Source organism: Homalodisca vitripennis, chromosome 5 (genome assembly GCF_021130785.1).
Source record: "Homalodisca vitripennis isolate AUS2020 chromosome 5, UT_GWSS_2.1, whole genome shotgun sequence".
NCBI lineage: Eukaryota > Metazoa > Arthropoda > Insecta > Hemiptera > Cicadellidae > Homalodisca > Homalodisca vitripennis.
Genome location: NC_060211.1, coordinates 58,585,379 through 58,612,534, shown reverse-complemented (window position 1 = coordinate 58,612,534; position 27,156 = coordinate 58,585,379). Strand labels below are relative to the sequence as shown.

Genomic DNA, 27,156 nt, shown 5'->3' with positions numbered 1-27,156 from the left:
CATGCCTTAGGCGCACTTTTTAAAACTTAGTACTTCATGCGTTGGGCAGAATCACCAAATAAAAAGGGTAAACTGCTTTATATTACTTTTTCTTCACACTATTGCTTTATTAATACCAACATTCTGCCTTTTCCTTTAAGGTGGTTGTGCAAACTTGCAACTTAACAGCAGCTGCCTTTGGTTGGATGAACGATTATATAAATATACACATGTAAAACAAAAACACAATTTATTTTTATAAATCACACAAGTGAACATATGTCAGAACTGCTTGTATATCTGCACATCAGTTTATTGAACTTTCCTCCTACTGCTTCATTATGATCTGTCGGATTGAATACCTGAAACAAAACAAAATATTATGTATATTGGATGCGTACATTCAACATGTTTACAAATGGCATAACCCTTTAATTACTACGAGTTTATGTCTTTGGCGACACTTAAGTGCCAGGTGCAATTGCGTGCAGAGGTTTCCCACTGTCTAAGCATTTCTCCCCGTTTTCAGCGATTTAAAAAATATTTAATGAACATGTTATTTAGTTTATTATTTATACTCGTAACAATTTTGTGGACAAGGTTTATAAATATTTCACATGCCAATCTGGGATTGATAGAACGGTATAGGCTACATGTTTGATGTGTACAACACCCCGCAGAACAAGCAAAACAAAACGAAAGATAAAGAATTCACTTGCGATACGATGAAATTGTATATAAAATTCCTATCTAAAAACAAAAGGTATTTGAAACGGAGTTACTTGGGGGAGGAAGTGTTTAACAAAATTATAATTAAGTATTTCAATATCCTCTTTGCATACAGTAACGCATATTAAACAAAACAGAATTTAAAAAGCTATTGATTAAATTGTTGTGTGTGTGTGTGTGTGTGTGTGTGTGTGTGTGTGTGTGCGCGCGCGTGCGTGCGTGCGTGTGTGTGTGTCCAGGAGTGGGACAGTGGACAACTTTGCAAATAAGTATGGAGTCCTGCTTCGGCCCCACATTACTACACTCAAGTGTTGCAAGCAATACCTCCGCACCTTGGAATTGTTTTATTTGCAAAGTGCACTGAATCAGTGGCGTACCCGTGTCATGGGATGTCGGAATGTATCCTCCCTCGAAGTATTATTAATTTAAAATAATGTACATTAAGCTATGCTTACGTTAAATTGTGTTGCCGAACTCCTTGTAGACCATCCTCTATTGGATGTGAAAAGTCAATAACTACCTTATAGTAAGTATTTCTTAAGTCCAGTATTCACATATTAAGTTTAACTTTTACCACTTGAGCCAAGGCAAGAATATTAAACTATCTAGAAAACAGGACTTACATAATAAATCTTTCAAACTTTAAACCAGCGTAATTTTTTAAGAGTTAGATTTGCGGCATTCTACTCTACCAATAACGATCTTTAATTTGATGTAATTTGTACTACTCGATCTATGCTCTCATTTAAGATTTCCTTCTGACTCCTTGCGGCCCATCCCCTGACAAGAGATTAAATTGTAGTTACTTCAAAAAGTATATTTATAGGTACAGTAAATTTGTACCAAGTTTTAATGCTTTGCCTTTAATTGTTCGGGAGTTATCAAGCCCTTGCGGGATAATTAACACCCTACATATTTTTTCTTCGTCGGGACAATAAGGTAACTCTACTATGGAACTGGAAAGATATTAGACCGGAAGTATGTGCCAAGGGTTATAAGTAAAAACTTTTTTACCGAAGTAGGTTTCCGATACCTATGTCTTTTTATGTGTCTTTCTGTGACGTTGGAAATATGAATTTGAACACGAAATTCTCCTACGCTTGGAAAACATTATATAAGAGTCAGATAACTCTGATACTCGTAACCATGTACTTAAAAATATGTATCTGATGTATGCCAATTGACGCTAGAAAATTTTATAGGACTCCATCATATTATTACAACATAAGTGCTTTTACTTAGTAGTATAAAGACTTCAATTTTGAAAATTGCTTGTGGAGCCGTGGTTAACAGGTAGTATACAAATATAATTGTTTATTATCTACAAACAATCTCCACAATTTCTTAAAATTTGCTTGTAATCTTTTTGTCAACAATATATTATTATAAGATATACGTTGCATTTTGTTCCACTACTGTTGATAAACTAAACCATGGTTTAGGTAAACAAAGTTCTGGCAATGCTTACTTCTTCTTTTGGTGGGCAGTGCTCAAATTACGCTTGGAACGACTTGGTAACCCTCCAGTTGTCTCCTTACATCATGGTATGTGGTAAGCATTTAATGAGTCGTGCCCGAATATTAATTGTGACATAACTAACGCCGATGTGTATATTGTAATTTATCCTTTGATGGTAGTATCTTTAAAGCCGAAATGCATAAGCTATTTAATCTGGGATTGCACGTCAAGGTTTGTTTATCCTATAATTGTATATTTTTAGGATTCAAAGCATATAACATTAGGTCAGACACGAGAAAAAGCAACAAAGAAGAAAGAAATGGACATTGAAGGAGATCGTGTTGCTTCGCTCATAATATGTACATCCAACAAAACCAAATAGCCATAGTCGTATTCATAATCTATGGAAATATTTCGGGAAACCAAAATGTAAAACAATATTCGTCATAGTATACTTATTTCTACCCCACTTCTTAATGGGGAAGGATATTTGTTATTTACACCTTGTATACTCAACTCATAGAACAATTGCTATATACGTACATCATTCAGTATTACTGTTGGAACAAAGCGGGACATTCGAATACTGTAACTTTTTGCCTCTGCCTCTTTCTGAAGCTGTGTTCCTTCGCCTGACTGCATGCAGGCTTCTATGTCTGTCCATGACAGTCCACTCTTCTCTGCACACTATACAACAGAATACACATTCAGATTTGTATCAGACTTGCATCAGATATTTAATACTACAAACGATAAGAATTAATGAAACAAAAGTATTGACTTAAAATAGTTACTATTAATACCTGTTTTTATAAAGATAACTCTTATGCACATGACAATAAAGTTACTCTACTTAAAGCTATTACTTATTGTGTATTGCTATACTCAGTAGATACTGAAGATCCTGATGTTGCATGTTACTTTTACACTTCACTAGATACAAGAACATCGATGGGTTCAAGTAAACGTCTATATTGGAAAAGTTTTCCGCAAACATTTTAGTGCAAAACCTTCATATACTCGTGTTTATGTATCAAAAAACACAAGCAACGTTTTATTGAGTGCATGTTTTAGAGTTATACACACAACATGGTTGTTGTGTTTTTTGGTTTATGCGTTCACAACGCTCTGATATGATTTTTTTTATTTTAAGCTAATTTGTACTTATATGTTAGGTTTGTTAATCATCTGAGGACGAGATCAGATTACAGATCTCGAAACTTAGTGTTACTGATTTTTTTGTATCACTGAACTATGACAAATGTTTGGAAAATTATGTTTCCTTCACAATCCTTTCATCGTCAAAACTTCAAACAAAGCGTATAAATGCTCATCCCAGAAATCCTGTCAATGAATTTGAAAAATTAATTATTGGGTTACTAAAAATAAAACAAAAATGCACTATTGCAGTACTAACCTGAGGGCCGCCATAGTCTGGGTCACCCATGTAACAGCTGACGAAGTCCAACTGTTGTCGACCTGCTGGCAGTTTCCTCAGAGCACAGGACATCACCATGTTACCTCTGCACTCTTTCGCTCCATGTTGACAAACAAAGCCGGATTCTGTACTCTAACAGAGACAAAATATGGCTATTTTCTATTGTTTAGGCTAAGAAAGTTAGCAAAAACTTACCAAACCCTATCACAGCAAATCTCTGATGTCATATTGGTTGATGTGATTGCATTAATTAATTTACTATTATTGGAATTTGTACTGAATGTGTTATTATGAAAATTTTCCATTTTTAGTATAATTTAAAAATCTCAGCACAAGTGCTTTCTTATTAGATTGTTAGATATCCCATTTGTTTGGCAATCGAAAGTGGAGTAAGAAAACATAAAATTATAGTATACTAAATTTAACATTTAATCACAATTTATTCTGCCACCAAACATTTGTGGGTTGAACTCTTAAATTTTTTCTACTACAACATTTTTCATACTAAAATGTTGTAAATTACTAGATAAGCATGTGAAGGAGAGTAAACTTCAAATAGAAAAAAACATGACATCATCTTACAGTTTCAAATATGGACTTAAAGGTATTTACGTGTATAAAAATCTCCCTAGTTTTTAGAGTTAATCCAACTACTTAATAATAACATTATCAATGTCAGTTGGGGATAAAACGCAATTGTCATTGTGCCCGAGTAGAATACCTGCTATGCCTAATGGACGGACAAACCCTAATTAAAATCACAAGTAAGCATAATAAATGGGATTTAATAAATAAAGCAGATGCCATATTTTATGCCTTCTATTAATTTGATCATAATTTTTTAAATACTAAAATTTGTGGAACTTTGTCCGATAAGATAATGTGTGATAGAGCATGAGGTCTATAATGACATATAACACAGTTCTGCACGTTTTGGTAAGGATGTTGTAAGTGAAAACTTGCAGTGGCATTCACTTGTGTCTTCTAAATAAAAAGAATAAGTTATTGTCTTGTAGTATGTACGTAAAATCAATGAAAAGGTAAATAAATGAGATTTTGTTTCCGAGAGAATTTTAGTACATGCACACTGTTTCAAATTGACTTAGGTAATTTAAGTGTATAATCTAACAAAAGTATCAACACAAAAGTGTATTATAGTTAATACACTATTAACATAATACAAACTAGTAATTAAAAGGAAGTTCTTTCGTTTTTTAAAATTGAAAATTATTATATTCATTAGGTCAAAAGTGCAAAAAACAAATCATAAATAAATTAATCTAAACTAAAATCTAAAAAAATATTAAATAATTCTAGGGAAATTTTTACTAGGATAAATTACCTATGATAATACAATAAAAATTATCTTTCACGATAGAGTGTAATATATTGTTAATAAGCCCGTCTTGCAAGTTAAAAAAATTCAAGGAACAAATACTTAAAATGTATTACTAAAGACTGTAATATAGACTACGAATATGGAGGATATACTATAACTATTTAGGTACTGATAGATAGTAATTCTTTCTTTAATAAAGTTTGAATTGATAATTTTTAATTACCAAGTCGTTATCGAATTAAATATTGTTTAAACTATGCAAATTAAAAACAATTATTGTTGATCTTTTTAAATTTGTGTGCTTTCGGTTAGACAACAAACTTGCTTGGTATTTCTGGAAGCAAAGTTCTCTTATTTTCCATTTTAAAGTATTATTGAACACAATTTGCCATGAACCATTGCATTGAAGAGCAAATGGCATCATACTCTCTTAATAATGGAGAATCGGAGTTTTTAAAATATTTCTTAAGGTTTTAAAATGATTTTATTCCTATATAAACTTAAAAACAACCTTCGTAAAAGATCAAGGAAGTTTAATTTGTATTGATTGCAAAACGTCGCCATATCTCTGATTATTTATTGATAATTCCTAAGAAAGTATAAACTTCTTTTAACTTTAGTAAACAGGTTTGTTACTTTACCTTTTAATTTTATATGGTATGGTACAAACTTCTAATTTGTGAAGTAGTGTTGAAAATTCTTACACTTTTTCTTTATGAGTTTAAGATATGTTTCTCGCATTCAAGAAAACTTTTGTAGTATTTTATTTACATATCTGCAGTTCTTCAACAAACTTAGACTCTTATAATCTATATTCTTATAACCAGGAGAACTCTTAAATTAATAATTTAATAATCCAGTGTCTTCAAGTTCATTTATAACAAAGGATAATTGTATAAGCTAATGAAATATTATAGACATTTATCATTGATAAGTGTATAATGAATTAACTGATTACTGTTTTCTAATCTTTCTTCAGATGTCAAAATAACAATTAAAAAAAATTACGCATAAAGTGTAACGTAACAAGAAACGTGGACCAGAAATGTGCAATATCAAGCAACACTAACGCTACAGAGATTATGTTCAGTCCGTCATCAAATAAGCTAAAACACAAAGTAGTGAATAAACAACATACTTCTGGTTTGTGTGACATAGTTGTAATAAATAACCAAAAAGGTTAAAAAGAAATTAAAAACACTTTTTAAAAATTAATTAAAAATAATAATTATATTCATTAACGTCATACTTTAAAATAATAATTGAGCATAAACAAACCCGAGCTTTCCCAAAAGGAACCAGGTCCAGAGAGCAATGCGGCTCCAACATGTGCCAAATGGGGACAAGATCGTGGTGAATGAAGTTCCTACTGTCAGGACAGTGAGACTCGTACAACACCGTCACATCGCACTGCACATACAACATACATAATTATCTTGTGTTACACATCAGTACATTCGATGCGACTCTATCGTGTTCCTGGGGGGGGGGGGGACAAGATCGTGGTGTATGAAGTTCCTACTGTCAGGACAGTGAGACTCGTACAACACCGTCACATCGCACTGCACATACAACATACATAATTATCTTGTGTTACACACCAGCACATTCAATGCGACTCTATCGAGTGTCAGATAGGGACAAGATCATGGTGTATGAAGTTCCAACTGCCAGGAAAGTGAGACTCGTACAACACCGTCACATCACACTGCACATACAACATACATAATTATCTTGTGTTACACACCAGCACATTCAATGCGACTCTATCCAGTGTCAGATAGGGACAAGATCATGGTGTATGAAGTTCCAACTGCCAGGACAGTGAGACTCGTACAACACCGTCACATCGCACTGCACATACAACATACATAATTATCTTGTGTTACACATAACTACATTCAATGCGGCTCGAAGATGTACCAGATGGGGACAAGATCGTGGTGTATGAAGTTCCGACTGTCAGGACAGTGAGACTCATACAGAACCGTCACATCGCACTGCTCATAAATCATACATAATTATCTTGTGTTACACATCACTACATTCAATGCGGCTCGAACATGTACCAGATTGGGACAAGATCGTGGTGTATGAAGTTCCGACTGCCAGGACAGTGAGACTCATACAGAACCGTCACATTGCACTGCTCATAAAACATACATAATTATCTTATGCTACACACCAGCACATTCAATGCGACTCTATTCAGTGCCAGATAGGGACAAGATCATGGTGTATGAAGTTCCGAATTTCAGGACAGTGAGACTCCTACAACACCGTCACATCGCACTGCACATACAACATACATAATTATCTTGTGTTACACACCAGTACATTCAATGCGACGCTATCCAGTGCCAGATAGGGACAAGATCATGGTGTATGAAGTTCCGAATTTCAGGACAGTGAGACTCCTACAACACCGTCACATCGCACTGCACATACAACATACATAATTATCTTGTGTTACACACCAGTACATTCAATGCGACTCTATCCAGTGCCAGATAGGGACAAGATCATGGTGTATGAAGTTCCGAATTTCAGGACAGTGAGACTCCTACAACACCCTCACATCGCACTGAACATACAACATATATAATTATCTTGTGTTACACACCAGAACATTCAATGCGACTCTATCCAGTGTCAGATAGGGACAAGATCATGGTGTATGAAGTTCCGAATTTCAGGACAGTGAGACTCCTACAACACGTCACATCGCACTGCACATACAACATACATAATTATCTTGTGTTACACATCAGTACATTCAATGCGACTCTATCCAGTGCCAGATAGAGACAAGATCATGGTGTATGAAGTTCCGAATTTCAGGACAGTGAGACTCCTACAACACCGTCACATCGCACTGCACATACAACATACATAATTATCTTGTGTTACACACCAGTACATTCAATGCGACTCTATCCAGTGTCAGATAGGGACAAGATCATGGTGTATGAAGTTCCGAATTTCAGGACAGTGAGACTCCTACAACACCGTCACATCGCACTGCACATACAACATACATAATTATCTTGTGTTACACACCAGTACATTCAATGCGACTCTATCATGTGCCAGATAGGGACAAGATCATGGTGTATGAAGTTCCGAATTTCAGGACAGTGAGACTCCTACAACACCGTCACATCGCACTGAACATACAACATATATAATTATCTTGTGTTACACACCAGAACATTCAATGCGACTCTATCCAGTGTCAGATAGGGACAAGATCATGGTGTATGAAGTTCCGAATTTCAGGACAGTGAGACTCCTACAACACCGTCACATCGCACTGCACATACAACATACATAATTATCTTGTGTTACACACCAGTACATTCAATGCGACTCTATCATGTGCCAGTATGAAGTCCCCTACTGACAGGACAGTGAGACTCGTACAGCACCGTCACATCGCACTGCACATACAAAATACATAATTATATCACTACATTCAGTTGTTTACACACATCACATCGCACTGCACATGCGCGGCTCTATCCAGTGCCAGATAGGGACAAGATGATGCCTACTGTTAGGACTCAGAGGGATGAAGTTCCATGGTGTATGAAGTTCCTACTGTTAGGATAGTGAGACTCGTACCGTCACATCGCACTGCACATACAACATACATAATTATCTTGTGTTACACATCACTACATTCAATGCGGCTCTATCCAGTGCCAGATAGGGACAAGATCATGGTGTATGAAGTTCCTACTGTTAGGACAGTGAGACTCGTACCGTCACATCGCACTGCACATACAACATACATAATTATCTTGTGTTACACATCACTACATTCAATGCGGCTCTATCATGTGCCAGTATGAAGTCCCTACTGACAGGACAGTGAGACTCGTACAGCACCACTATCGAAAAATGAATTAAACATACATACTTTACATACAATTATACGTTTTTATGATTTTATTTTGATGATAATATTGCAGAATTTTGTGTTGTTAAGGGATGAACTGGTAGCCTGGATGTAGAACTAATTTGTCGCTTTGGAGCCATCGTCCCACTCCTGCTTACGTGTATGCACATGTTGAAGCCTAGCTTATTGCATGGATGACAGCCAACTACCACGTTTTAACCGGAAAGAATTATGTGGCTCTTGGCGATGTGGGAACGTCAGCGCATATACTGTCCTTATTTACGTCAACTAACAACTTTAACTGGTTATGCTAAGCAATACGTATAAACCTTGGCTTAACCTGCAGATCAACGGAAAAATGCATATCCATCTCCATAAAGTCACTAAACAGCGACAGTTCTTTAATTGTAGAAACTCTCAACTTAGTGATGCAAACATAAAAACTTACTATTATATGAAGTTCAAAATTTAAGCTAAAAAAAGTACATACATAGATTCAAATGAAAAATTACTCTAATATTTTTAAAGCATAAAGGTAACTCATAAATTCAAATGATTAAAACATGTATATTTTGTCACTGGGAATTTTCCCGAGTAATCTGAAGACCAGTTTTGTAACATCCATCTTCAAAAGAGGAAATCGGTCAAAAGTTAAAAATTACAGCCCGGTCGTGATACAGTCATATCTAACCAAGGGTTTTGAAGCTATTGTATTGAAAAGACTTTCCTTTACTATCAAGAATTATATTTCCATTCATTAACTTGGCTTTACTAGTGACGTATCTGCCTCTACAAATTTGGTTGTATATCAGGATGATATAGTACCTGCATTTTCTCGCTATTATCAAGTAGACATAGATTTTTCCAAATCATTTGATTTAGGATTAGCTATGCTCATTTTCTGCCTAAATTGAAAGCTCTGGGTGTTACTGGGTCTCTTCTTGATTGGTTTGGCAGCTACCAGTTTGTTGGTTGTTTATTATGGAGGTTCCTTATCCCCTAGATTTAATACCATTTGTGGCGTCCTCCAAGGATCTCTTCTGGGTCTCACTTAATTCTGTGTCAATATACCCACTGTGTGTGTGTGTGTGTGTGTGTGTGTGTGTGTGTGTGTGTGTGTGTGTGTGTGTGTGTGTGTGTGTGTGTGTGTGTTTGTGTGCTAGAAGACGTTCGATACTTCATAACATAGTTAGAATATCTAACCGAATTTTCTCCTTGGTCTCCAAGAACTTTTGGAGGTGCAGGTGGTTTATCCCTTTCTGGAATATTGCTCAACATTTTGGTCACCTTTCCATATTGGGCCGCAGCGCTTTATTAGACTAATGGGAGTAAGGCTTGGGTACGAGTATGGATGGGTTCCTGTTGAGCAATTGAGAATACATTTGTATCTTCCTTCCCTCCGCTCTAGACGACAAGTTGCTGACATTAATGTTCCTGGGGAGAATAATGGCTTCCTCAATTGACTGTCCAGAGCTGCTGAGTCGTATTTATCTCAGCTGCGCCACCTCAACTAGATCACGCCATCTCTTTGCGAGGGGTTTCCAAGGCACTAATTGTGCCTACTCAAGTGCAATTCCTCGTTTGCATCGCCTCGACAATGTTCTTCCGGACGAGGTCAACATTTACACCATATCTGACTCTGTTTTGAAGAAGAAGGCCTTAGAGCTGTTTAGTTAATCTTACTTCCATGCTGATGTGTGTTGCTGTGGTTGAAATAGCTTTTATCAATGTTGTAGAATATTTATTGAATAGCCTTGTTACTGTTTTATATTGAATGTATTAATAACTTCGTTGTTTTACGCTGAATGCTTTTTTGATACAGTTTTATTATAAGATGTGGTGGGTATTATGACATTATTCCATTGCATGTTAGTATTTTGTCGATGTTTTATTTATATTATTATATTATTTATATTTATATTAGTCCTCGTACCATAAATGTATCTTATTTTGTCAAGGTTGTCAAATATGTAGTTTTGTAAATAATTTTCCAACATCGTTTTAAAAATCTTTGTATAAAGCGTCTTTTATTATTCTACATACCGTATATTATTAAGTTTTTCAGATGTTGATATATTTAGTTAGTTACATAGTTTTAGTTTTTGTTACTATTTACTATTAAATTTTTAGTTAAATCATTTTTAAAACTGTTTGGAACATTTTCTATTATTGTTATTATTATTTATTGTTGAGTTTGTAAGCTATTGATATTGTAATTATGACATCTGTTGCATTTAGTATGCATGCTTCTTAGAACCTACGGTTGGCCTTATTGACATATTTAGTTTCCTCTTTTTGTATTAAACTTCTATACCAGATATGTGAAAGGGTGCGTACTGTATATAAATAAATAGTAAGCTGGCTACGGCCATAAATGAGCCAATTGTACCTGATATACGTACTGCGCATAGGCTTCCTTAAAAAAATACTAGCACACACCCCCCCGCCCCATTGTTGTGCAGTTCTCTAACAGGCAAAACGGAAAAAAAACGCTACACCTTCTTAAAACAAAGGCTAAAAGGATAGGGTTACTTCCACTATATTGGTTTTTACAGCTCAAGAAAGGAAAAGTGTTTGTAAATGATCATTTAACACCATATTTAAAATAAACTTTATGAGACTAGAATGTTTAACAGCGAAAGGAGTTCAAGTTTTTGAGCGTAATGAATTCCAAGATTTTTTGAGGAGGGATGAGTCTGTGATGCAATAAGGATCTGTAGTGCTCAGGACTTGGTCGGAGTAAACAAAGTTTATACTGGTGTTGAAACCACAGATGGACATACATAATTCCTGTTGGGGCACGAAGGATAGGCTACTCCACTTGCTTCTGATAGCTCCAAACTGGTTACGTCTTGGACTGGTTTCTACTTATCTTCTATGAAGATGTTATTTCCTAATCTTCAAGGTCAAACTACTAAACTGTACAGTCTTTTATCAGCAAGGTCAAACTTTCCAATACTGGCTATGTTTTATCAAACTGGTACTGCTTCTTGGAGTCCTAATATTTTGTAAATAATGATGTTTCATCATAAATATTATTATTTCGTTTGAGTTTTTATTATTGTTAATAATTTATATGATCCAGATACGTGGAATATTTATTTATTGCTCCATTTGTATGTACTTTATTCATAAATTGTTGTTTTATTTGTTGCGTGTTATATTACTATTGTTTTTATAATTGTTAGTGGCGTTATGTTTGTTATTACTGTCATTCTTTCCAGTTTCTTCTAACATTTGTATATTATTGTTATTAAATTTATATATTTATTTATAATTAAATAAATTATGCAATATATAAATAAGAACAAACATATACAATATATATATTTTAGTATATTAAATATTATGATGTGGGCCTTGGGAACTTCAAAATTAATTTAAAATTGAAAACCAATAATACCCAAAATTATTAAAAATGTATATACAATCTTAACAGCTTATTAGTATTGACAATCGTGCAAGTTTTATTTAGGTAAAAGCTGTGTATACTGCAAGTAATATTTCTGCTTTTTATGTAAATAATACTGATCACTGTGCAGTTGCATGTTTATTTGTGGGCACTTTTGAACATTCAGGAAGCATTCTCTGCATTCAATAGATTTCTGACTTTTGAATGCTTGAATATTTCTTGCGCATATAGAATAGTCAAAGAGTGACCTCAAAGTAAGAGTAATAGCTGGATCACTCCAAACATTCTTTTACTTCAGTGACTCAAATTTTACCATTTAACTTATTTAAAACAATAAGTAGCTAATGTCAAGTAGCAAGCTAATCATGTTTTTCTGAACTGTGGCTGTACCAAACCCATATTTTTGAATTGAAAGCCCTAACGAAGACTTAGAAGTGAGGCTGGTTTCTTTCCTAATTGTGTCTCCTGTGGAGGAAGGTGGAGGTAACAGTCGTCGTGAGGGATCTCGAGCCGTAGAAGTCCAGCGACATAAACGGGATGCCAGTGTGGCTGATCAAGTGCTGCTTCAAGCACAACTTGGCACCACTTGCTAAATTGATCGATCGTTCTTTCGTCCAAGACGTTTTTCCCTCTGCCTCGAAGTCATAAAGAATGGTTCCGATTTTCAAATAGGACGACCCTTACATCGCAAGTAACTATCGTCCTGTTTCCTTCCTTCCGAAAAATGTACAATGTAAATATATTGTTAGGTTCACACATTAACATGTGGAATTGACTATGCCTATGATAAATTAAGAAAGATAGGGTTAGTTTTTATATTTTTAATCAGTATTACGAAATGACATTTGCAAAACAATTTTTTCAACTATTTTATTGCAATAAAGAATTATACCAATAATAATAATAATTATTATTATTAACAGTCAATGCACAAACGGACTAGAGAGACGTCAAATGGAAGGGGCAGAACCTGAAGACTGTCCGAAACTAAACCAGACTTTGATACATCTAGATGTAGGCTATTACAAAACCATTCATTGAAAGGAACTGGACCACTTGTAATGACATAGTAGCTTAAATTAGCCAGATCGTTGATGCCACACCAAATCTATTAATGTGCTGAACAGTTCATTTCAACACATGCGTGCCTGCCAATGCTCTGCTTGTCACAGATCAAGTGAGCATGTCTCTAGTTAGTTCTCTTAAGAGAGTCAAGTAGTAGGCCTAATTGGCTTAAGAGTCTATGAACAAACGGCCCTCATGGTTGCCGCTATGTCTTTAAGCCCTTCGTCACTATTACTTATACACAGAAATATGACCAAGGATTTTAACAAGTTCATCAGTGGGACAGTTTGATTGTTTACGTCACTGAGGGATCGAGCAGCAACACGTCATCTATACTTTTGATATATTCTTCACGAGAGATAATAACAGTTCAGCTTCATTTTCTCATTCGGTTGTTCCACTGTGCTTTGGGTTTGTGTCTAAAATCGTAGTGCACTTGATTTTTTGTAGATTAGGTGTCTCTGATGTCGAAACGATCCAAATAGTTCGTTTTGGATTTTTTCGTCACCGACTTTTTTGGACCCCTTTAGATGGACTTGGACCCTAGATTCCTCCAGGAGTCAAGTCTGTCAGACACTGCTGGAGCAAAAGGTGAAATGGAGCTGAACTCAATATTGACGTCAAATATTGCTTCTGGTTCATTTTACGTTAAAATATTCCTTCCGTAATTAAACTACAGAAATATTTTGGCCTTGCTGTGAAGAAACGACTTCAGACAATGGTACGTTAAACTGAAACAGCCAATAGTACGATTCGCCTGTACAGTGTACACGTGGGTTAAAATGGGAGGAGCTTTAACGTGATTGCCTAAAGGTAGTATGGGCCAATATGACCAAAAGTAACCAACATGTCTTCTTTATCACAGCATGCCAAGTTTTCGACAATTTGACGCTGTCTTCTTTGTTGTAGCTGCAGTATTTTTGTTGTTGACTATTTCTAAGGTTTTTATGTTATCTATCTCTTTTATCTGTATTAGCCTTGATAATAGTAGGGAATTTTAGGAAGTACATTTGTTTTATGGAATTATATTACATGTTTTATTTTGAAACTGTTTTTTAATATGGCCAAATATTTTGTATCCTAACGTATTTTGCACCTAGGGTGTTCGCAAACTCTCGTATAATTATAGAGTTTTGTTTCCCCAGTGACGTCTGGGCCACAGCTACAAGGATCGACTTTGATCAAATGAACGAATAGAATTTTACAGTCGGCTGTAGTTAATAAATACTCAGTTTTTTTATTCATTCGTTTGAAAGTTTTGTTTTTACTCAACAAACATCGAAGAACAAAAGATTTCTAAGGGATTACTGCAATGAGTTTGATTAAATTTTTATTCTGTTACTCTGTATTTAGTTAAAATGCATTAGAAAAAGCTCTCGTTAAAAAAAATTGGAAAATTAGTGCTGAATTTTAGAATTTTTACTCATATTCACACAAATATTTATCAGTCAATAAGCGCATGGTAACTGATAGTAGAAAGTGTGGGGATTCAAACTGTGTCTGTACACAGGGTCTGCATGTGAATAGAGACAATTAGTGCTAATTTTTGGCGCCTTTTACTCATATTTACACGATTATCAGTCAATATGAGAATAGTAATTGTTGAGACTGTGGGAATAAAAACGGTCTCTAGATTGGGTCTTTATGTAAATAAAGAATATTAATACTAAGGTTTGAAACCTTTACTCAATTTACCAATCAATAAGAGAATGGCAAATGTCATTAAAAAGTTGCATAATTAGAACAAGTCGTGTCGTCATCCTTTCAGGATAGAAGGAACAATATTTTGCATTTGGTGCCAAGGCCGACTATTTACATTGTTACAGTAGCTAATTTAAAACTCAAATAGTGACCATACACTTCTGTAAACTGGCAACAGTAACGGTTCGACGAAAGAGAAAGTAACAACACGGCCACAGTCGGTTGACCATATGAGCATACATAGACAGTCGTTACTTGAACTTTCATCGTTCACAATATTATAAATAGTGATGCAATTGGTATAATTAATTTATCGTGTATTCTAATTTTTGGATTGTAATAACATGTAAAAATTAAACCAAGAGTGATGATTTTATATAATAATATGAATACTAAATAATAATTACATCGATTTATCATATCTAATGGAAACGAGGCTATTCAATAAAACAAAAATTCGGTTATCATGGAATAATATACAAAAACATCCAAAATAGGATGTAAACACCGAAATATCAGAGCGCCAGCAATGCATATTAAAATTACGCTGAGATTGTATTTATCCTGTAATTTATCATACGATGCTATTGGCAAAAGTGAGGCAAGAAAATTATAAATATTTATAATGAAGTCCCTGGATTGAAATATTTAGTATTTAAATAGAATTAACTGCAATCTTTTCCATTAAAAAAAACTGATATTAAATCATTAAAAAATCAGAGCAAAAATAAAAATCTAATTATTGTTGAGTCTTTGTCACAATGAAATTAAGGAAATATGTTTATAATTGGATTTACTTTTTATGTGTAGTGGATCTATTTTAATGTCTGTGTGTTCGGCAGGATGGATTTGGTAATCCGGAAATTCGGTTAATCGAGACTCTCTTGATTTAATAGCATTAAAAGACCAATACTAATACAATTTGATCAAATTTGGGAAGCTGTCATAACATTTTTTTAATGTGTATATAAACACATGCAAAATGTCTTTTCTCAGGCAAACAAAAATAAACTGTGCAATAGTCGAAATTCATTTTTTTAAATTGGATTTTGGCGGTAGAAGGCTTGTTAAGGAAACATGATCTTGCAGACTTATTGTGACATGTATTCTTTAGTTCGGTTTTAGTTATTAGTGGTATTTTGTTTTTACAGATGGTGTGCATAGAGTTGACACAGAGCACTGTAGTTGTGATATATGACTTATGCGTGTCATAACGCTCTGGTTTTAATTAATCGACGGGTTGAAGAGTGAAATCATCTGTTTAGCTTTTGACTGTACGCAACATGAGAAATGTGGGGCCGTGATCTATGTACAGCTCTTCTTAGCTCGTCGACTCAAACAAAATTAAAATTGCCCATGACTTCTTTCAAATAATTCCTGGGATCTCAAACTTTCTTGATTTACTCGTATGTATACAGATTGCAGACTGAATTAAGCCATACAACATGGGACATTGGCACAGTTGAATCATGAGCAAAATATGACATTTTTCAGGCTTCATAATAAAGGCTATCAGAATTATTGGACGGTTAATGTATCTAATAATTTTACAGAGAATCTTCAGTCATGTTTTCAGTAGAGTGGGCCTGCTGAACTGTTCTGTCTTTATGTGTTTGAAGTGACTTTGTACAGCGACAAATATGTACTGTAATTTTCGTCAGGAATGCTCGCGATTATGATACTAGGGGTCGGGACCATTTTCGAATCCTACATCGCAGACTAACATTAACACAACACTGCCACAATACTTTAGCGTCTTTAGGACTAGTTAACATGGTGTTCGGTCCCGAAAGTATAACATTGTAACAGTGAAATTCAGTTCAGAATTGGTCTCAAATGCCTGGAAAGCGTTTTATTCAGATAATGAGTTCACATGATGAGCCCCTGAGATTTATGAAAGAAGATGCTGAATGTGAGGTAATACATATTACCGTTTCAGAGGATAGTCACAATTGTCACCTCAGTGCCATCCCGAAAACTAAAGACTGCCGGCCACATTAACGTAATCGTCCTAAGTACTACCAGACCAGACTACCGGCCACACTAACGTAAATTTCCTACGTACTACCAGACAGACTAATGGCCACACTAACGTAAACCTCCTACGTACTACCAGACCAGACTACCGGCCACACTAACGTAAATTTCCTACGTACTACCAGACCAGACTACCGGCCACACTAACGTAAACCTCCTACGTACTACCAGACAGACTACCGGCCACACTAACGTAAACCTCCTACGTACTACCAGACAGACTACCGGCCACACTAACGTAAACCTCCTACGTACTACCAGACCAGACTACCGGCCACACTAACGTAAATTTCCTACGTACTACCAGACAGACTAATGGCCACACTAACGTAAACCTCCTACGTACTACCAGACAGACTACCGGCCACACTAACGTAAACCTCCTACGTACTACTAGACAGACTACCGGCCACACTAACGTAAATTTCCTACGTACTACCAGACAGACTACCGGCCACACTAACGTAAACCTTTTCCTACGTACTACCAGACAGACTACCGGCCACACTAACATAAACCTCCTACGTACTACCAGACCAGACTACCGGCCACACTAACATAAACCTCCTACGTACTACCAGACAGACTACCGGCCACACTAACGTAAATTTTCTACGTACTACCAGACAGACTACCGGCCACACTAACATAAACCTTTCCTACGTACTACCAGAACAGACTACCGGCCACACTAACATAAATTTCCTACGTACTACCAGACCAGACTACCGGCCACACTAACGTAAATTTCCTACGTACTACCAGACAGACTACCAGCCACACAAACGTAAACCTCCTACGTACTACCAGACCAGACTACCAAACACACAGACGTAAACCTCTTACGTACTACCGTATCGATAGTATCGGAGAATCGGTATTTTTTTGAAAAAAAAAAAAAAAAAACATTTCTCTTTCGACATTTTATGAGTTAAAGAAATAATCCAAATACATTTTGAGGCAGTTGAGCAAACTGTACAAAAAAAAAAAAATATATAAATTACCCGGTGAAAGAGTAGAATAAGTAGGCTAAGTAAGTAGATAGAGGAAGTAGGTTACCCGGTAAAACGAATAACACTTCTTTCCACATTTGAAGCTGTAAAAACTAATCTGACCGAGCACAAACAGGATTATGTCCTGATTTGTTGAGGCGTTGCCAGCCAAAACACCAATTAAAGTGATTGCGACATCACATTAAGCAGTCGATAACATCACCACCAACCTATTACTTATAATCTGTTAACCTAGGTATTTCAGACCACTACGCCCAAGATACTATGATGGAAAATTGTAGAGAAAACGTCGTGGAGGGCCAAACACTGCTAAAACAATAAGTGACTAAATGCCAGAAAGCAACACTCCAAAGAAAAGTAAGAATATTTTTGTTAGAAAAGTAACTCACAATCTGTAGTATAGCATTTAAGGTTTTCTCAGAATGTTTGAATGAACATCTAAGTATGCGTTGTCCTGAAAAAAATTAAAGTTCGGTATGAAAAAATTAACAATAGATGAAACACAAATATGTTGGTTTAAAAAACAATTATTTCTTCCAAATTTAAAAAAGTGAATCGAAGATTTTTTTTTCACAAAATCATAAAAAGACTTAGGTACATGAAATAATCCAAGTAGAGAAAACAATACGATGTCCCTAAACAACTACTCGTCAAAATAATGTCTAGATATAGTCTGAAACACCAATTTATATTTGGTAAACGTATTATTCTCAAAACAAAAGGTAGTTTTGTCTATCGTGACCAGACAAAACGACATTCTCACTCAATTATACTGTTGTTGCGGCACTACGGAATAACCTTGTACTTGTGGCCACTTATATAATACAGGATATGGTCCACAGGCGTCTGAAAAATACAGAACTTAAGGAAATGTTTTTTTTTTTTTTTGCTATCAGAAGTGTATAGATAGTTGATAAATGCAGTGGAGTGAAATATAGTATAGTCTTCAAATATATTGGGAATTCTTTGCTTGAAGTTTATTTTTGACGATGGAAGGATTGTGAAGGAAACAGGATCTTTTCGGACATTTTCCATCGTTCAGTGAAACAAAAAATCAGTAACACTACGTTTCGAGATCTGCAATCTGATCTCTTCTTCAGGTAAATAACTAACCTAATACATAATTATAAACTAGGTTAAAATAAACAAATCATACCAACGCGTTGTGGCACGCCTAAGTCAGGAATCACAACCACCATGTTGTGTGTCAACTCTAAAACATGCACTTAATAAAATACTATACACAACACTAATCATTAAAACTGAACTGCAGAATACAGGTCACAATACGTCTGCATACGTCTTCCAACCATCTACGACACACAATCCATCCATCGTCAAAAATATTGGGAATGTGTATAAAATCCGTTTCTAATTTCACAGTTTAGAACTATTGTTCAAGTTGTTTAAAATAACTTCTCTGAGCCCTGTTACTGCCAAGGACGCGGCAATACTAAGTTTTGTTCGAGAAGACAGAAGAAGTGGCTTTTATGGGTTGTATACTGTATTATTAACTCAGTATACACTTGTGATAAACGTGTCCCTACATTGTACAATAAACTACCTACATATAGTACATGTATACTACAAACAATATATTGTACAATAGGATCAACACTATTAATTAGCAGGGAGATAGCGAGCGCCTCGTTGAGACCTAAAACGTTGCTATAATACTTATGCTATATTACTTTTCAAATCCTCACTGTTTCATTGATGCATCGTAAAAGCAGTACAGTGACAAATAAACAAGCGTAGAAAACGCGTTGATAGCTCGGAATTGCTTTTTTGCAGTACTAAACTAAAAGATCTCATACTGTGATAAATCTCGCCAACCTCGCCCCATAATTTCCGAACGCTTTCACAGCAGTTACGTGGTACATGTCGAGCCCAGCGTGCAGTGCAGCGTGTCTACCGGTTGAAAACGTCTAAAGAAAAAAAATTAAAATAATCTCTCCTGTCCTAATAACAGCGTGCATTTGATTGCGTCATCATCCAATCGTTAAACTGTCGGACAATCCGAGCTCGTGAGATCAATTAATTAGGGCAGTGACGACGAGATGTAGAAAGTGCCCGGTCCTCGACTCAAGGTGGTCCAGGTCGGTGGAGTGTGAGCAGCTGGTCGAACCTGGAGGGAGCTTCAATATCAATTACCGCACAACTCTAGGTGCAATGAATCTCTATAACGTGTGCATACCCAAATTAAGGCATGGAGGTTTGGAGTCTACTCCGTAGTAGAATTCTAAATTCCAAGGGAAAATGCCTAGAGCTTGAATCGTACCTAACGTTTCAGCCACAAATATAAAGTGACGAAATAAGGTTACCCGCGGTCGGTTTAAACTGTTTAGTGTCGGAGTCAGAACGGAAGCTCTGTACACAAACTTTCGATGTATTAAATAATGAGTTCGTCTTTGTACATGTTCATTCAATACAGTACATCTTTTTATCGTTATTTGGTTTTCGACGTCTTTTTATTCTTTGCCATGTTCAATAGAATTGTTGAAATTTTTGTAAATATCGTTCCTTTACAATGGATATTTTTACAGTTTTTTAAGTAAAATATTAGATAGCTTCGTACGTGTGTGTACAAATACTGATCGGTCGTAGGCTCGATGCCCGATGGCTTTTCTATAAATTTATAAACGAGTTTAACACTTTTTTTACGAATTAACACGAGAATGTAAGACGTCTTATCAATAGTCTACTATAAATAAACGCACTCGGTTTATGTTAATAAATAGGGTTAGCATAATATAATAATATATGTTATAAAAAATAGTATTAAAACTGTTTTACATTTGAGTTAGAGTATTTTGAATCTTTGGTAAAGGCACAAAAATAAGCGTTACTTATGCTTTTAAGAGATAAATACAGGATACCTAGGGTGGATTTGTAATTCTAGGCTGTGTGAGTCTGCGATGCGCTAAAATTGTAGATAACCTACAAACTACTCCAAAGTCACACTTCTTAAACTGCTGTATAAAAACAACATTCTTCGTCCACTACTAATACTAAACTACTTAACAAAAACAGTTAAAAAATATCAACTAACCAATTGACCGATTTAAATTCAACGCTCGTCTTCAATTATAGCCCAATTTACTCGCTGCACCGGGACTCTAACTTGCCGGACAATAATGTTGACTGATGGTTTAAAACACCACAGAACCGTTACCTTTTTTCAATCAATTATTTTGTATTTGGGTACATTCTAATGACTTCCACTACCCGTCTCTTAAATTTGCATTTGACGGATATATGCGGTAGTTTGACACATGTATTCTGACACGGCCATGGCACATGTCTCTTAGATTTTCAGTTGACGGATGTATGCGGTAGTTTAACATGGTCACTCGCTCATATCTCTTAAATTTTCAGTTGACGGTTGTAAATGGTAGTTTGACACAAGTACTCTGACATGGTCTCCGGCTCGTATCTCTTAGATGTTCAGTTGACGGATGTATGCGGTAGTTTAACACATGCAGTCTAACACGGTCACTCGCTCGTGTCTCTTACATTTTCAGTTGACGGATGTATGACACATGCAGTCTAACACGGTCACTCGCTCGTGTCTCTTACATTTTCAGTTGACGGATGTATGAGTTAGTTTGACACATGCAGTCTAACATGGTCACTCGCTCATATCTCTTAGATGTTCAGTTGACGGATGTATGCGGTAGTTTAACACATGCAGTCTAACATGGTCACTTGCTCATATCTCTTAGATGTTCAGTTGACGGATGTATGCGGTAGTTTAACACATGCAGTCTAACACGGTCACTCGCTCGTGTCTCTTAGATTTTCAGTTGACGGATGTATGAGTTAGTTTGACACATGCAGTCTAACACGGTCACTCGCTCGTGTCTCTTACATTTCTAGTTGACGGATGTATGAGTTAGTTTGACACATGCAGTCTAAAATGGTCACTCGCTCATATCTCTTAGATGTTCAGTTGACGGATGTATGCGGTAGTTTAACACATGCAGTCTAACACGGTCACTCGCTCGTGTCTCTTAGATTTTCAGTTGACGGATGTATGAGTTAGTTTGACACATGCAGTCTAACATGGTCACTTGCTCATATCTCTTAGATGTTCAGTTGACGGATGTATGCGGTAGTTTAACACATGCAGTCTAACACGGTCACTCGCTCGTGTCTCTTAGATTTTCAGTTGACGGATGTATGAGTTAGTTTGACACATGCAGTCTAACACGGTCACTCGCTCGTGTCTCTTACATTTCTAGTTGACGGATGTATGAGTTAGTTTGACACATGCAGTCTAAAATGGGTCACTCGCTCATATCTCTTAGATGTTCAGTTGACGGATGTATGCGGTAGTTTAACACATGCAGTCTAACGTTGTAGCTTGAAACGGTCACCTGATCGTATTTTCACGCCTGTTTCTGAAACAGCAGTTGACACCATGGTTCGTTAATTATCTAAACTCCTTATCAATGAAACGTTGAACCAGTACGGCGAGTTTCAGAAGTACTTGAAAACACATTCGCTTGTAGATCGTGATTGTATTCAAATCACAGATTCGCTAAAATTGTTGTTTTCAGATAAAACACGTTTATATATCAACTTTAATAACCTGAGAAACTTATAATTATGAGCTGTTTACAACGACAATAATGCGTATGAAACCGTTTCTAGATAGAATTCACAAAAACACACATACTTAAGGCAGAAATAGAAAATGAAAAGGGATAACCTGTAGTAGCCCTATATGTTACCTATAACATACCTAATGTTTAATTTTAACGAGCACGTTACTTTTATGTATGCATATCAGAAGACCATAGACAATAGAAAAATGCAATGATGTATTATTGAACACATGCAATATTTCAGATTTATTACAATAACGTCTACTGCTTTATGTGACAATAAACAGGAAAAGTGCATGAGCTCAAAATCTTTCGACATCAACTTCATTTCAATAGAAATAATAACAAGACAATTTGCAAGTTTTAAATGTAGCTAATAATAATAACATCTCAACATCAAAACATTTCTCCACATTTTTATGAACGCACTTTTCACACACTATACGCTACTGTAGCACATCTCACATGTTGGCAATGTCAATATGTGAGAATGAATACACATTTTTCCCACTTACATATTTATAAATGTAAATTCAGTTTTTGTTTTTGCTTAAACATGCTTTAAATTTATTCACACGTTGTAAAAGTAACAGCATAATATGTTTGCATGTTTTATTTACCTTATAAGTTCACAACTAGTGCTTGAGGAATAGTCATTAGTTCAGTGCGGGAGTTTCAAGGTAAGGATAAGCAGCCCGAAGATGACAAACTACGAGTCAATATTTTCCATATTTACTCGTAGTTTGTCATCTTAAAACTACTTCTCAGTACCTTGAAAGTACAGTAAGAAGTAGAGTGCCCTCGTAATAATGTAACAGAAGAAAAAGATTAGCTAGTAAAAATAGCATATTTTAAATTTCCTTACCACAAATCTTACCATGAATCACATAAATGTTCTCTTTCATCTAGTGTAACATTATTTTAAAACGTATGCGCAAAATAATGAAAAGAATGTAATTCTCAAAGTTTGTACAATAACTAGACTAGTGGAACTGATAAGAAAAACAAACAGGAGAAACATACATACATAGGAGTAACTACATAAAAAATTATCGGAAGTGTGCGTTACCTGATTTTGGGCGAGTGTAACAGCGACGGTAGCTAGGAACGCTACCAACCCCGTGACGGCCACCATGACGACTACAGTGTCCGCGACCCAGTGGCGCCACCTAGCGCCAGTCCACCTCTACAACTCGCAGTCTGGTATGTCGGCATGTGGTCACACTGAGTAGTGAGCAGGTGTTCCGCTCACTCGCTCGCTCGCTCGCTATAATTACTGGACCCTTCAATGGTGATTGCAAGACCAGATTGTGCTTCTGATATACGGTACTGCATCAAGGCCTACACGGGTGCCGATGTTTATATTACCATTACTTATGTTTGCAGTGACGTAACAACACCTCGCTGCTCGCCAAGAAACTAGCAAAATTAATTCCTTATTGCGTAATAGCCTATTTTAAATAATTAAATGATATAAATCACAATTTAATCAGTGTATTTGTGCTTTTAGTAAACACTATTGAAGTATATATGTACTTCTTCCACTACTTTTTCTTGTAGTATTAATATATAATCTGTTTTTAAATCAAATATGTAACTAGTGAATTTGGTTATAGAAGAGAATGAGGCGTAATAGAACTAAAAATGAGTTTTGGAATTGTTCGACAAGGAAATTGAGGTGTAAAAGTGGAATTTGTCCATGCTCAAAACTATAGAATCACAGAAACACTTCTGACTTAGGAAAGGTTTAAACAAGTGTTTTCACAGACTGTCAAGAAACGTGTTCCCATCCCATAATCGATATTTACAAACCTAATCTAACTATGTAAAATTGTCAACAAACTCTATCATGTGTATTTTAAAGATAAGGGTTGAGGCACTGGTCCGAGTGCCATGGCCTAATGACCGAGTTTCAATCTGGTGTAAGAGAGAGAGAATACTTACTAGGTGCACTTGTGAATCTGCTTTTGATTAAAGCCTCTCTTACTTTTACATCACCAGATGTGAAGGCGCACAACGTACAGTAGTTCTATATATTCCCTATTACACAACTACATTTTATAAATAGTAAGAGTGGCAGGCAGGATTCCAAAAAGTGTGTTTAAAGTATATTTATTTATATGGTAAACGTCAGTTTACACAACTTGTTCGTGCAATACAAAAGACAACATATACGACGAGTACACGAAAAACACGTGTCGCGTGACAGGCTTCACTGAGGTGCAATACAAAATGTCGTCTATAACTCATTTAATTCTCTATATGTCCTGTGCACACAGACAGACAATATTATAGCCTACAGAAGAATAAATGTTTACATATACCCGGCTGACAAAAGACAAATTGTATCATCCTAGTGAGTGATAGGCTTAATGGCGCTTAGAGAAATTCCTTTGTCGGACATGAACCATAAGAGAACTCATTAAATAAAGTTTCATGCAATCCTTCAAGTTTACAAATGAAATATTTCTCAAAATATCCTGTCACATGGTACGTTCACATTTTTGTTCATTAAGTTAGGTTTCTTAGCAGTAGTGTTTAAATAATAAATTGTTGGTGAACTAGTGAAGGTACTATTACGAAAAAGTGCTCTGAAGTCAAATCTTGTCACAAAATTTTAACATTGAATTTCTACTCTGTTATTTTGTTCTCTTTACTATGTGAATAAAAATGGCACTTGTTAAAATTTTTTATGTTTGTACTCAGTTTGTTTACACGTTTAATTTTCTACTATTTCCTCGTTGCCTTCATAGTTACTGATAAAACCAATGTAAACCAATTCCGTATTTTGTCCGTCTATCTGTACGCAGGACATGGTGTGGTGTAGCACTCGTATGTTTGGTCTTTTATATTGCATGAACAAGTTTTATAAAATGGAGTTTGCCGTATAAATAGATATATTATAAATACAGTTTTTGAATCCTGTCTACATTTTTTCTTTTTTTTACAAGACTTTGTCTAAGAGTGTTTTAAACGCGATTCTTATGTTGTACTTTCTATCTACTCTTACTATTTATAAAATGTACGTGTAATAGTAAATACATAAACGGGACAAAGAGACCATTAAACGTTAGGTTAGAAAATACACACAAAAAACGAGAAAAAGTCTAACAGAAAAGTAAAAATTGTAAATTATTTTGTTGCAAAGGTCGTTGTGTAAATTCGGATTAAGCCAAATACATCGAGAGCATAATTTCTTTAAGAGTAATTAATCGAGGCTCCATACATTAAATTAGCAGACCTACCGATCAGTCAATCACCAGTCGTAAGTAGGCTAGATCGCCAATTCTGATAAATGAACTAACAAAAAAACCTAAATAGCCTATCAAACGGATTAGAGATTTCTAATAAACCAGTGTGGAGTCGCAATATAGTTTTGAGAAGTTCATCTAGAATGGAACCAATAATATAAAAGGCCCACTCACATTTCCCGTTTTCCCGCAATGTTGTTTCTGCCATAAAGATAATCGCCATATAATATTGCGCTCAGGTCAGTTCTTTGTGATTGGTCGTTCAGTGCTGATCTTTTGTGACCTGTATTCTTTAGTTTAGTTTAAAGATTTAATGTTATGTTTGTATTAAGTCCATGTTTTGGAAATAGTGTGCATTTAGGCTACACACAACATTGTTGTTATTCCTGACTTATGCGTCTCACAATCACAACGCTATGGTATGATTTGTTTATTTATCCTTGATTATAGCTATCTGTTAGTTTACGTTATTCACCTAATAAAGGGATTAAATTACAGATCTAGAAATGTGGCGTTTTTGTTTTTTGTATACTGAATGACGGCAAACGTCTGAAGAAGTCCTGTTTCCTTCACATTGTTCAGAATTGGCAACCAAAACGGCCTAATTTCGCCTAATCGGCTGGTCTGCTAGTTTAATGCCTGACGTCTTTATTAATAATATACTTTTACAGAAATGAGTTAACTTATGTATTATGTTGGCTTTATCCTAGGTGCTACGATTTTCTTCGGACCAACAATGATTTTGCAATTTATTTTACTTTTTTGTTAGCCCCCTCTTATGTTTTATTGGTGTTCCTTTATCCTAACGTTTAATAGTCTTTTTTTGGTCGCGATTTCTTGTGTCACTGAATGTTAGGAAAATCCTCTTTCCTAATAGCAAAAAGAGTCTCTAATTGTCTTTGAATTACGAACCGGTTGTACTGGTGACTATCTTGGTTTTATCCTCTTAAGAACAACGTTAAACTTGAAACACTTTAACGACCCTATTTTTAGTCGTAGAATTAATAAGAGACAAGTCTCTATTCAAAAGTATGATTAACACACATAAAGGCTATTACAAGCTTCCAATATGTCTGGAGAACTGAAAGGGGAAACACCAGCCTTACGCACAGTGTACTCATTGCTGGTGTCATGCTCAACCCCCAGGAACGATTTCATACATTTCCGCCCCTACGCACTATTCTGACTGCCGCTCTTTGACAGGGCCGGGGAGTCCCCGGCCC

The 27,156-nt window shown here is 35.6% G+C and overlaps 1 protein-coding gene across 2 annotated transcripts; it reads right to left on the bottom strand.

Moving 5' to 3' along the window:
- Positions 1-212: 212 nt before the first annotated feature.
- On the bottom strand, positions 213-23,955 carry LOC124362268 (GILT-like protein 1). Of its 2 annotated transcripts, XM_046816621.1 has the most exons (6): positions 23,752-23,955; positions 6,462-6,505; positions 6,222-6,309; positions 3,584-3,736; positions 2,710-2,853; positions 213-341 (listed from the first exon to the last, which is right to left on the bottom strand). In XM_046816621.1, exons 1-6 carry the CDS (start codon positions 23,815-23,817, stop codon positions 243-245), a joined length of 594 nt encoding a protein of 197 aa, XP_046672577.1. In that variant the 5' UTR covers positions 23,818-23,955; the 3' UTR covers positions 213-242. The 2 variants fall into 2 exon arrangements, with proteins under 2 accessions (XP_046672577.1, XP_046672576.1); XM_046816620.1 differs by lacking the exon at positions 6,462-6,505 and having other exon boundaries at positions 6,222-6,353; positions 23,752-23,949.
- Positions 23,956-27,156: the final 3,201 nt, after the last annotated feature.